This window comes from Mauremys mutica, chromosome 3 (genome assembly GCF_020497125.1).
Source record: "Mauremys mutica isolate MM-2020 ecotype Southern chromosome 3, ASM2049712v1, whole genome shotgun sequence".
NCBI classification, from domain to species: domain Eukaryota; kingdom Metazoa; phylum Chordata; order Testudines; family Geoemydidae; genus Mauremys; species Mauremys mutica.
In genome coordinates, this window is record NC_059074.1 from 31,576,602 (window position 1) to 31,589,930 (window position 13,329).

General features: G+C 45.1%; 1 protein-coding gene across 4 annotated transcripts in view; it reads right to left on the minus strand.

Moving 5' to 3' along the window:
* Positions 1-204: 204 nt before the first annotated feature.
* The window catches only part of ATP6V1C2 (ATPase H+ transporting V1 subunit C2), a 28,408-nt gene continuing 15,283 nt past the window's right edge, over positions 205-13,329 (minus strand). For 3 of the 4 annotated variants that reach the window (XM_045009272.1, XM_045009273.1, XM_045009274.1), the window contains 9 exons: positions 11,097-11,191; positions 9,286-9,377; positions 6,811-6,909; positions 4,080-4,148; positions 2,919-3,011; positions 2,322-2,415; positions 1,876-1,973; positions 1,280-1,409; positions 205-631 (listed from right to left, as the gene is read on the minus strand). In XM_045009272.1, coding sequence (XP_044865207.1) covers positions 536-631; positions 1,280-1,409; positions 1,876-1,973; positions 2,322-2,415; positions 2,919-3,011; positions 4,080-4,148; positions 6,811-6,909; positions 9,286-9,377; positions 11,097-11,191 — 866 coding nt within the window. In that variant the 3' untranslated portion in view covers positions 205-535. Of the gene's footprint in view, positions 1,410-1,875; positions 1,974-2,321; positions 2,416-2,918; positions 3,012-4,079; positions 4,149-6,810; positions 6,910-9,285; positions 9,378-11,096; positions 11,192-13,329 lie in introns of all 4 variants that reach the window. The other variant, XM_045009271.1, reaches the window with a different exon arrangement.

Here is a 13,329-nt window from a genome sequence, read left to right on the forward strand (position 1 = left end):
AGACAAGCCCTTAGGCTCTAAAGTGTTTTCAAAAGTGACTTAGGCACTTGGAGCCTTTGAAAATTTTACCCTGTCTGGTTTTAAGGTTAAGAGCAGGATTTCCTCACTTTCTGTTGGATTAGTAACATCTGAAACTAGAGCTGAAAAACAAATCTGTTGCCAAAACCTGATTGTACACTGCTAGTTAATCCACTAACCACCAGACTATTTTAACTTTTGATTTTATTTTAAATTCCAGTAAAGATGATGATCCCCTCTTTGTAACTTACAAAATAAATAAATAAAATCCACCTGCTTGTGAATTATGTTTTCTAACCATACAAGAGACAGTATAAAATAGTAAAACACTTTACTTTCAAAGTGGAGTAGATTGACAATTTTAAATTACTGTGCTACATATGCAAAAGAATTCTTATAAAATTATCCAGCTAAGCAGGTGCCTGCATTCTTAACTTGATTGTTAATGGCTGAAGAGCATAACTCTACTGGGACACTGGGGACTTGCACATGAGTAAGTCAAGCTTGATTTTAATTCTTAACTGTAATCAAGAAGACTGAGGTCGATCTTGAAATAGACATAAGGGTAGTATTCTTGATTGCTCAGTTGTAAACCAGGAATGTCCATACTCATCTGCAAAAGGAGACAAAGTAACTTAGGTGCTAGAAATAAACTCTGAGATATGATCACTTGTGTTTTTACATCCCTGTCAGTAAATAAAACATACTCTTACATCTGCTTTAATCAAAGCGTTCTGTCTGAGAAGTCATGCTCAGTTCCAACTTTGTGGATTCTTTTTGAAGTATTTATAAATTGTTCAAAACTAACTTCACTGTCTCCATCTCCACCTTCTAGGGTGGATACCTATTAGCCACTTGTCTGTAACTTGCTCCCTACCAGGTGCTTGTGCTCACCTCCATTAGACTAAAGTGAGGTTTTTGTAAATATTACTTAGGAGTAGCCAACATGGAGGCTGGGGAGAAACTAGGGGGCTTTTTGTTCACAGGACTTGCCACCTGGGATCCGAAGTGAGGTCTGTCTAGTCCAGTATCCTCTGATGGTGGCCAGATGCTTCAGAGGAGGTGTATGAAATGTCCCATTAGGCCTCCCACACTAGATCTCCTAACCCCTTGAGATAGGCCTAAACCCTGGAGCATGAGGTGCTACATGATCTGGTTCCTGAGCACTGGTTTTAATTAAATTGATACGAAGTCTTGCAAATATATAGTCTTGTTCAGAACTAATGGCCATAGTCTCTCCTGCAGTAGACTGAACACATACATCCATTATACTTGCTGCTGCTACTTCATCCAGATGTTTGAAGACTGCATTAAGAACATCTCTCAGGCGTTTTACAGACTTCTTGCTGGGCTGCAGCAGCATTGCCTGGAAATTCACGGGTAGGCCGTACCTTTAAATACACAGACGTACACTTAGTGCTGTTGGTACAGTGCAGTCATTTCAAACCTCTCTGGGAACTCTTCCTCCTATCTCCAGTCTCATATCAGCCTGTTTTCACCAGCTCACTCCTCTCCACCAGGGCAGACTGTCTTTTCCCTTGTGCTGTCTCATCATCTGATAATAATGCATGGGACTACCCTTGTGAAGCCTAAAGTGGATTAAAACGTGTTCTTTTCCCCAATGTAGCCTTCATTTTACTCCTCCCCTGTAAATACACTTGAATAGTTACTTTCACCCTTTTGCCTCCTTCAAGCTGCAGCGCTGTTCTTCTCAGTCATCTAAATTTTCCATGTGCTGGTAGGAATTGCTAGAGCTGACTCTGTAAACCGGTGAGTCTTTCCCGCTAAAGTTATGTCTGAACACTGCTACGTGAAAATAAACCATTTGTTTTAACTTCTGCATATTGACTCGCTTACCTGAGGACAGATTCAACAAAAACTCTCAGGGCTTTCACGTGAATCCAAGCCACAAATGCTTCACTGAAGTTCACTTTCAGCCAGCGCAGTAGTGGCCCCTATGGCAATAAACAGATTAACATTGCTATTTCTCAAGTTGCTTTGGAAGTATTGATAGTGGTGCTAATTACAAACCATTCACATTTGTGATTGGGGGCCTGTAGGGTAGGAAGGATGATTTAGTGGATGAGGCACTAGACAGGGTTCCAGGCTCATCCACAAGCTTGAGTGACCTTGGGCAAATCAGTGACTCTAGCCTGTGCCTCAGTTTCCCCAGTGTAAAAAAATATTCTACCCTACAGGGCTGCTGTGAGCTTAAAAATCCATTTATGATTATGAGCTGCTGAGATACTACAGTGATATGGGCTGTATCAGTTGCTGGAAGATGAAATCAAAGTGTTACTTACATATTGTTGTTTCTTATCAGAAGCTAATTTCATTATTTCTTCCTTTTCACATTTCAGTTCTTTCTCATCAAAATAAAATTCTCGGACCATGAACCTTAAAACAAATATATTGGCTTGTAATCGCTGCCGCTCATGTAACTTGCCTGGTCATTTGTCATATGCTTCTGGAATAATATACATTTCTAAATTGCCAGCTAATACCATACAGCATGCTGAATGGTGCTGTTATCCCAGAGCAACGTGGAGTCGCTTTAGCATAGCAGGAGTTATTCTCCCAGACACACTGTGCCTTAGGCAAGCAGGTTGGACAGCACCAGGAGTGGTGGCTGTGGATAGCTGCTGTGCCACTCTTGGAGAACACAGCGTACATTCACCCCCATAGAGGACAGACCCTGCTGGGCTTCCCTGCTCTCAATGAATCTAGGGCCAGCAGCAACAGGAACCGTGAGCAGTCCTTGCACTTAGAGGAGTGTAAAAGCTAGGGTTGTGCTTGGCTCCTGCTTCATGTAGGGCAGGGGCTCCTTGCATCCTCTCCCCACCCTGAACAACCATGTGAGGCTGGCCCACTCTGCAGGAGCTGTTCAGTAACTACAGTACCTGTTTTCTCTGGCTTTGGCTTTGAAATCATCCATTACTTTTCTAAACAGTGTCACAGTGAAGAGTCCTCCCTCTGCGTCCTCAGCAATCATTCTGCAGGAAGAAATGCACGCAGTGACCTAGCATGGAGAATGCCCTGTGCTTTGATTACCTGGTTTCTGTTGCAATTCTCTTTTCTATTTACAGAACTGAAAGATAGCATGAACTTCTTTAGATCTGCTGCTACTGAAAGCAAGGGCAAAATGTTCATTGATTTCAGCTGGAGCAGGACTGGGCCTTCAGTTCTAGGCCCCCTATGATCAAGCTTCTGAACCCTGCCAGTTGGGTGGGTGTCTATGTGTCTGCTTGCTTCTTTCCTGTTATTCCTTCTTTCTGGCTCCTCTTCTTCCTTTCTATCCACCTATTTTTTGAGACAGGAAGTAGCAGACAATCCCCTTTCCTGCCCACTCCCTAACTTGCCCTCCTCCACTTTCTCCTGCTTCCATTGGTTCCGTCTCTCCTGATCTTCCCTCTCCAAGCCTTGCATCTCTGGACTGGATCTTCTCTCCTGCCATGATCTACGCTTTTGCTGCTGCTGGCTACCCACTGAAACTTTTATTTCCTGGTAAGTCCGATAGGGTAAGAGTTAACTTGGCCTTTGCTGCTACAAGAGACATCTTGGAAGCTGAATTAACCCATCCCCAATCAGGAAACAGTTAAATGGCAGCACTTGGGTGAGTGTCTGTAACTCCACTAGCTTTAATGACGTGCCTGTTTACATCAGGACAGAACTTGACCCATATTGTTGTAACAACATGTTCCTCTATTTTCATAACAATAGCAGGCAAAATAAGTGGTTTGTTGAGTAGTCAGGTGGCAAGGTAAAAGCAGAGAGACTTGACTCACTGGACATTTCAAAGGAAAAGCAAGGTTATTGTAAAATAGCTCACAAGCATTTTCATTCAGCTGCACTTTCCCACACCCAAACAGCTTCCATTTTAATCAGGGACTGAAGTAGCAAGAATGAGATTGAGATGATAGTGCAGTTCTATACATTCTCATGGAGCTCTTTTGTTACATGTACTATTCCCTCTGCCAGCCAGGGACTTCAAAGGATTAAGATGAAAACAGCACAGAGATCTCAGGAGCAAACAAGGGAGCTAGTTCAGGAATTTCACTCACTTTGTGGATCGAGGCACTACCATATCAGAGAGGGATTCGTATGTTTTTTGCCATTGTGCGTAGTTTGACCTGTGGGCAACACAAAAGAAAGTGCATGAAGTAACTGAAAAGAGCAAGCATTTCTACTAAGTATATACATGTGTATGTGATAGCCCTATGCTAAGCTAAATGGGGCGTATTATAAATTAACTTCTCAAATGCCTATTACCACATCACCTGCCCATGAAGCTCTTTCACTGGGATTTATTCTAACATTCCAAACTCTAGAGCTATTTCAAACTGCAGCCATTTAAAAAAAAAGAAGAAATCAGCCTGCCAGCATATATTTCCTCATTCCCTTACATGTGGAATTCCTCCACCCCGTTATTCTAGCTGGAGGCCCAGCATGACCAAGGTTTCCAGTGATGGCTTTTCTAGATATAAAAATAGCACAACTTTAAAATCTGGCATTGTACACCCTTGAAGGTCTAGAAACAGCAGCTTTATCCCATGGGAGAGGGGAGATTCCCAGCTTCCCAAAGGGACCCAACACTTACTCCTAGCCCACCCTGGAAGGGCCTGAGATAACAGAGTATACACAGTGACATTTTGATGTTTAGACAAGGTCTTTTTTAGAACTGTTTTCCATTTGTTAGTTTGATTTTTTTTTCTCCCTTTGAGCCTTAGCCAGTTGGCGTCATGGTAAAAAGATGCGCTTAATGTGCCACTACGAGCACCCTAAAGCCACAGGACAAGGGGCTCCCAGGTGAAGCACAGAGTCTCAGCTGGCCTGTACACACAGCTCGGTGTACACCCACCCACCCACTGTCATGTTTATTTAACAATACATCACTGGAAAGCTAACTCACTGATCAATTAGAATGCTTGCATGGGGCATGTACGGTTAGTAGATAAAGAATTATAAACGTGAGCTGGAACTATGTTCTTCAACTGGATTTGGCAGGTAGGGCTCAAGGCACCCAGCCCTAGACTAAGGAATGTGGTTCCCAGCCTGCTTGAATATATCGCCAGTGTAAACTGAGCAAGGGGAGACCATGGAAATGTATTTACAGCAGAGGTAAACAAAGGCACCAAACTAGCAGTGGGGGAGATAACCACTTAATTATCATGACAGTGGGAGGAGACTGCAAATATTAACATGGCATCAGCTCCCTGGTGGACATAGCAAGCTGAGCCCCCAGGAGGGCTTCCTGACTGTGGGGAAGATAAAATCTGAGGATATAAGCAGAGAGAAAAAGCCATTCTGACATCCTTCTCCTGATGAGACAAAGGAACTGAGTGCTTTGAGCTCTCTGTTGGCTCCTGGTTAAGAACTGGCCTGCCATGCTGGAAGAATGACCATGTTGAGAAAATTACTTTGAGAAAACTAGTTCATTAAGTTAGGTTTTAGTCTTAGAAGCATACTTTTACTTTTGTTTGGTTGTAACCATTTCTATCCCAATGCCTTCTTCTTGGGCTCGCTTAAATGCCTGCTATTTGTTAAAGAGCCAAGGTGGGTGAGGTAATAGTTTTATTGGACCAACTTCTGTTGGTGAGAGACACAAGCTTTCGAGAACTCTGGGGCTTGAAAGCTTGTCTCTCTCTCTCTCACCACCAGAAATTGGTCCAATAAAAGATATTAGCTCACCCACCTTGGCTCTCTAATAACCTGGGACCAACACAGCTACAACACTGCTGCATGTGCTTTTACACACCCATCTCAATGCATTATTTCCAAATGAGGAGTAAAAGCCGCAGCCAAATGAATAGCTGGTGCTGTGCACTGTCTCTTTAAAGGAACAGCAAACTGGATAAGCTTTGGGAAGTGCTACAGTGAGAGGGGCTGAGCATTGCAGGGGAGAGGGTTTTGAGGAGACTCAGGACTGGAAGGGTTGGTGGTGTCACCCTGCAAGGAGTAATCAGGCTGGTGGAGCCAGGGTGAGGCCATGGTGCTGTGAGTGAGCTGCTGGGATCAGGGCTCTGAGCCAAAGCTGCACAGCACAGAAGCACTCAGGTTTACAGGGCAGGTGGTGACACAACCCCCTCACTGTCTGGGTGAACCCCCGAAGTGTCACACTTAGCTTTACAGGTACAAAGATTATTTTTTTAAATAGTCCCAGTAAAAGTATTTTAAACTCTCAAAAAGTTTCTTAAAATAACTTTTCTGTACAATGTGTCATGAAAGAAACCATGATGATGCGGGTTGGTATAAAGCTTTAATGGGCTCTCAGTTGGCATGACTTGTGATGTGTGCATGCAGATACAAAAAACTGCCCGTTTATGTAGTTCCTATATGTATCTTAGACCTGGTCTGCACTCAAAAATTAAACCGACCTAGCTTCATGTGAAAAATTTCACATCCTGAACAATGTAGTTACATCCACCTAAGCCCCGGTGTAGATGTGGTTAGGTTGATGGAAGAATTCTTACATTGACCTAGTTACTGCCTCTCAGAGAAGTGGATTAACTACATGGATGGAGGAAAAAAACCTTTTCTGTTAATGTAGGAAGTGTCTACACTATGTAGCTACAGTGCAACAACTGCAGCAGCATAGCTGAGCCGCTGTAGTGTAGACATACCCTTAGACATGGGCCCAAACCAAAACTCTATATCCAAACTTTGCGACTCTGGTCCGATCTTTCATAACGACGCTCCCTCCTTCCCTCCCTCTTAAAAGGAAGCCACACACGCTTGCATTTGCTCTGTCTCTCTCCCTCCCTCCCCGAAAAGGAAGACATGAGATTATCTTACTTTGGAACTACAACGAGAAGAGTGATGAGATATTCTGAATTCAGCACAAAGTCTTCTTTGTTCACTATATCAGCTAAAGTACGAGTCAACAGATTTCCCCTAAAATAAAACAAACCAGAAAAAAAGAATCATGATTGGAACATATCCAGGGGACTACCGCACTTTGGAAATGTCGAGTGCTATACAGCTAACTGCGAAGTAGTGTTGTATACGGAGGAATGCACGTTCCAGATCTGACACGTCTAAAGGCCTCGCACAGGTTTTGTACTAGTATCTCTATTTCGGTAAGGGGGTGAGATTTCCTACACGAGTTATACCAGTACAACCCTTAGTGTGGACTCAGTTATACCAATATAAAGTTGCCTTACAACAGTTTAGTTTATTCCCCTTCTCATATGGGAATATTTATTACACCAGTATCACTGTGCACACTAGCATTGTACCACGTTAAAGCAGTGTACACTTTGTGCAGAGAAGCCCTTCAGCCCTTCCCCATTGCTAGGAGATACTGTATAGAAAGACACCACCCCTGTCCCTGAGTCTGTGTGATGGTGAGTAGAACTGAAGCTTTCACCATTCCCTTCAATAAGGTTCTTCTCATTTTTGCTTCATCTCTTATTACAGCTCAATATATAACTGGAAACAGGACCACTGCAGCCATGTTACTTCTAGCCTTGTCTTACTGTCATACTGGAGGTCAATCCCTCTGAGAAACTGGAGAGGGGACAGCTAGTCAGGGAGCACCTGTCCCAGCTCCACTTAGCCACCAATGGGTATCTTCTGTCCCATGCAGCAAGTGCTCCTCTGCTGAGTTGGGGTTGGGAGGAAAGAACCAGGGAGCACAGCAAAACAAGTGAACAAACATGAATAAAAATCAGAAAGCAAAAGCAAAACCGTCAGGGAAGAGGGGGGTAAAAGGCATGAAGGGAGTAAAGAATGCAGACCCAAAAGGAGAGACAGAGTAACCCTGCCAGCATATGGCACAAGCAATTAAGTGGGTATTGGGGGAGGGAAGATGCTAATCCACCAGTTTGTTGCAAGAGGAGGACAGGGGGCTGTGTCCTAAACAGAGCTAGGCAGGAAACAGTTCTTCTCTTTCTGCAGAAAATGTTGAGATTTTGAAAAATTTTCACATCGTAAATCTGGATAAAGTCAAAAATCTCAATTTTTTGTGAACCAAAGCTCCAAAAGATTTTTACCGTGTTCTATTTTACTACAATTAGCTTACATTTCCAAACAAAAGGGCATTTCAAACTAAAAACCAGAATTTCAAAACTTTTTTTCAAAAATGTTTTGAGTCAAAAAAATTTATTGAAACGGACCCGTTCCCGCTAAAATTTTGGTTTCGACAGAAAAAAAACCCCACAAAAACCCACTAAGATGCAAAATGCTTGGCCACTTCTCATCCTAACTACTCTCCAGAGTGCTAAGCTACATTGTGTGTGGCACTCTTCTCCATTCCTGGAGCCCTACTTCCCCTACCACAGAGCATGGGTAACTTCCATTGGTACAGTTCAGCTCCCTGGGAACAGTCCCAGGAATGTGGAGTGGCAGCTGTGAGGCTGATACTCACTGTGCTGTTTATGGCACTCGAGAACCTGCACAGGAAAGGTTAGCTCACATTAGCATTGAGACATCTGTTGGCACTGACAGTGGATTTGCCTGGCACTCTCTAAGATGCTCTAAAAGTTCTGTTTACTGACGTTTTCTTCTCAAATTGGTTGCTTAAAACTCACCTAGGATTTTCCAACTCCCATTGGAAGTGGGGAAATGATCAAAGCAGACTTGAATTTAGAAAGAATGGAGCTTGCCAGCCAAATCTCATTGCTTGTTTAAGGAAAATTACAAAAGTAGTGAATCAAGAGAACCCAACATACCCTATATTTAGAATAGTCTCAACATGTTTAAAGAGTGAACTTATTTAACCCAGTGAAGAGAGGAGAGAAAACATTTACTAAGGCAAGAGGGGGTGTAGCTATGAGTAACAGGATGAAATTAAGAAAGGGAAGGCTGGGCAGTGAGATGCAGACAGCTGTGTAATGGTCTCCCAGGGGAAATAATGGAAGCATGATTGCATGTGACTTCTATAACCAAGTATAGGATACAATTTGCATTGCATGGGATTGCACTGGTTGACTTAATAGAACTTCCCCATCTCTTATTTCTGATACTATGCAATATGCTCAGAACAAATGCAATTATATTAGGTTTTGACGCAAGTCAGTCACATTGCCTCTATAGTTAACAGTTATGAACTTTAGCCTAAGCAAAGAGAAGGAATCTATTGGTCCGATTTTAAGAGGTACTGGACACCCCCGTTTTCCATTAACTTCTGCTAGATCTGTGGATGCTCACCACTTCTGACAATCATTCCCGATACTCATCCCTGTCAGAACACGTAGGCAGGAAAGTACATACATACAAACAACACACCAGTACAAACACTCAACATACACAGGCACACACTGTACATACACAGTTTTTCTTTCCAGGCTTTGCAAATTTCCTTTGATGTTGTTGTATGCTGCTGTTCGGGACTTCAGGTCTGTTTCTATTTGTGTGATTTGCTAAATACAAAAGCAAAAATACAACTGACGTAAACTGACTGCATTTATGTTTACAAAGTCAACAGTGCTGTAAACAAGTAGCACGATGCAAGGAGCTGGACCAAATTATAATTTCATTACATGTAACTTTTCATTACATTTTCAGTGCATCTCCAGCATAAGTAAGAGAGTATGAGATGGCATGTTTGTTAATGAAGGATGTTATGCTTGCAAAGAGTAGCTTCACCTGGATTTAAGAAAATAACTATGGAAAAGGTCGTTGTAAACAGAATTCATTGTTTCCATGCTCTCTCCATTTCACTTCCCCTCCCATTATATCCAATGCATTAGGCCTCAACCAGGAGCAGGGCCGTATTGTACTAGGCAGTATAGTGACATAAAATAGCCAATGGCTCCTGCCCCAAGAAGTTTACAGTGTAAATAATTCATCCATCCTGTGATGTGTTTTGACTTAATGTAAAACCATGAATACTGTAGAAAAAATACTGTATTTTTTCTATCTGGAGAACAACATTGCAACATATAATAATAACAAAAGTATTATAATAAAGGAGATTAAAGCCGTGGGAAGCCTATATAAAAATATTCTAGGAAGATGGGGTTGCCAGGCATCTATTTTTTGACCGGAACGCCCAGTCAAAAAGGGACCCTAGCGGCCACTTCCTCGGAGCCATGGTAGGACCCCGCACTCCCCTGTACACCAACCCCCTGACCCAGCCCGCACTCCAACCCCTTGGCCCAGCCTGGAGACCCCTCCCACACCCCAAACCCATCTTCCCTAGCCCCAGCCAGAGCCCTAGCCAACCCCCTGCACCCAACCCCCTGCCTCAGCCTGGAGCCTTCTCCTGCACCCCAAACCCCTCAGCCCCAGCCAGAGCCCTCACCCACCCCGCACCCCAATCCCCTGACCCAGCCTGGAGTCCCCTCCTGCACCCCAAACCCCTCATCCCTGGCCCTAGCCCCAGCCAGAGCCCTCATCCCGCTCTGCACCCCAACCCCCTGGCCCAGACCAGAGTCCCCTCCCACACTCCACACCTCTCATCCCCGGGCCCAGCTGGAGCCCTCACCCCCACCCATGCACCCCAACTGCCTGGCCCAGCCGGAATCCCCTCCTACACCCCAAACCCCTCATCCCCAGCCTCACCCCAGAGCCCACACCCCCAGCCGGAGCCCTCACCTCCCCCACACCCCAACCCCCTGCCCCAACCCAGAGCCCCTTCTGCACCCCAAACCCCTCATCCCCAGCTCCAGCCCAGAGCCTGCACCCCAGCCCAGAGCTCATACCCCCTCCCACACCCCAACCTCCTGCCCCAGCCCGGCAAAAGTGAGTGAGGGTGAGGAAGAGTTGGGGGGGGAAAATGGAGCAAGTGGGGGCAGGACCTCAGAGAAGTGGCAGGGCAGGGGTGTTTGGTTTTGTGTGATTAGAAAGTTGGCAACCCTACAGGAAGAGCTGTTAAGGCACATTTTCATCCTCCTGTGACATGAGTAGGTTTCACCATATATTATTCTGAGTAGATTTCTCCAGCATTATTTCATAATGAAAAAATCACACTGACTATTTCAGTATACAGGGTCTGCTTATGCTCCTACTCAAATCAAAGGCAAAACGCCATTGACTCTGATAAGGGAAGGATCAGACACTGATACTAGCCCTGAGAACTGCAACAGCATGATACTCCCATTTGGATGCCTTTTTAGAAGTCGGCGAGTATGATTTACCTTTGCTAATGCTTCTGAAATATTCTTCAGTGGCTGCTTTATGGGATATTTGGCCATGTCCCACTCAAACCGGGTCAGGTAACTAATTAGGTCAACTGAAAAGATACAAATAAATGTATGAAACAAGCAAGTTGAGAAATCCACTACACTATGTTGTAAAACTGAAAGTAAAATACAACTTTGGAAGCTATTCTCCACTTGCTCCGCTAGCCATATCTTTCGTTAACATTAGAGATGGGCTCAACCCAGAATCCCAGTTCTGAATGGCCCCAGAGTTCTGCACCAGATCTGAACTTCACAAAACAGAACCACAACTCTAAAAACCCCTCAAGACCCCTCAAGGCTCACTGGATTACATGGATCCATTAACATCCTACAAACTGGGCTTCTGGGAGATGGCATCATCCTGTCAGTACCGAGATCCTCCTGACAACCCTCTGTGATGCTCTGTGAAATGCATTTAATGCACTACGTTCTCTCGGATCTGTAGCGAAAAACGGTTCTAACTGCTGTACTAACAAGTTGCAGCTACTGCAGCCTCTTCCTGTGACAAAACATAGTCACTCTTCCACACACTGTTATCCTTTCCCTGGACTTCTCTCAGCCCAGGAGTCAGTTTACTTTAGTAGACTTCCTAAGTGTGAAAAGTCAGGCATTTTACTTATCAACAGAAGCTGCAGCTCAAGAGGGAGATAGCACTGGAGTGACTATGCTCCTACCACTTCTACACAAACCGCTCTTAGGACAGGCCACAAAAAAAGCCAGCACAGTGGAGCTTTAGGACAAAATCCTGCACCTCCTCTATGAATATGAAGTGGGATCAGCACAATTCTGCAGCATTCTGTGTGATGGGGAGAGATTGCAGCAGCCACAGAGAGGACTCCACCCCTTGGCATGCATGGAGTTGCGCTCTGAGGTGGCCTTTGCTCCAGGAACATGGGCTTGAGAGTGGGCCAGGGGAGTAGATCTGCCAAAGTGGAGAACTATGTACATAGAGGCTCTGACAGCACTAAGAACGGCCATAGTGGGTCAGACTATGCCCAGTATCCTGTCTTCCAACAGTGGCCAATACCAGGTGCCCCAGAAGGATGAACAGAACAGGTAATCGCAAAGTGATCCATCCCCTGTCGCCCATTCCCAGCTTCTGGCAAACAGAGGCTAGGGACACCATCCCTGCCCATCTTGGCTAATAGCCATTGGTAGATCTATCCTCCATGAATTTATCTAGTTTGTTTTTTAAACCCTGTTATAGTCTTGGTCTTCACAACATCCTCTGGTAAGGAGTTCCACAGGTCGACTGTGCGTTGTGTGAAAAAATACTTCCTTTAGTTTGTTTTAAACCTGCTGCCTATTAATTTCATTTGGAGACCCCTAGTTCTTGTGTTATAAGGCTGCAGTAGCATCCATGGAGCAGTTCCGCAGGTATTCCCTGATCCATGGGAAGGGGCCTAGGGTTTCATCCCTCAGACAAAGCCTTTTTACTTAGGCTTTGCAGGCAGGGCTGGATTAACCATTAGGCTAATAGGGCTATAGCCTTAGGCCTTCCTATTTTTAGGCACTACTGATCAGGCAGGGGGCATGGCCGGGACCAGGTGAGGGGGAGCGAGCTTGCTCACGCAGCCCTTCTGGAGTGCTCCTGCCAGCAGGAAAGGCAAAGCAGCCCCCTGTGGCTTGGAAGAAGCTCAGCCGGCAGCCTGCTGCATCTCCCCCACACTGCAGGAACACACTGCCAGGTATCTGGTTAAAAACTGGTGACCGGACACTAAAAATCCAGTTACCACGGGAACCCGTGCCAGCTGTGGGTGTAGTCTGAGCAGGCAATGTCTCCCCCCGCGATTTCTCCAGAGCTCTGCTTAGTTGTCAGGGAGGGAAGATGCTCCCTCAGTCCCTCTCCTCAGCCAAGGCTGGCAGGCAGCTCCAGGACGCTGCCTCCTGGGTCCCAGTTCCTGTCACAGTCATCTTCTATGTGTGCTGGGTCCCCTTTCTGGACAACTGGTGAGTGCTGAGGGGGAGCGGGGGGCAGGGCAAGCGGATGGCGGGGGGAAGAGGCAGTACCAGAGCGGTAGGGTGGGAAGTTTGCACAAAATCTGCACACATGCGATCCAGCTCCAACCTGAACTATTGCCCCTCCCAGGTATAAGGAACGAATTCCCACACATGTGTGGGAAAAACAAAACTAAACATCCCCTTCTGGATACCAGTATTTTAACTTTTACAGTATCTTCCATCGAGG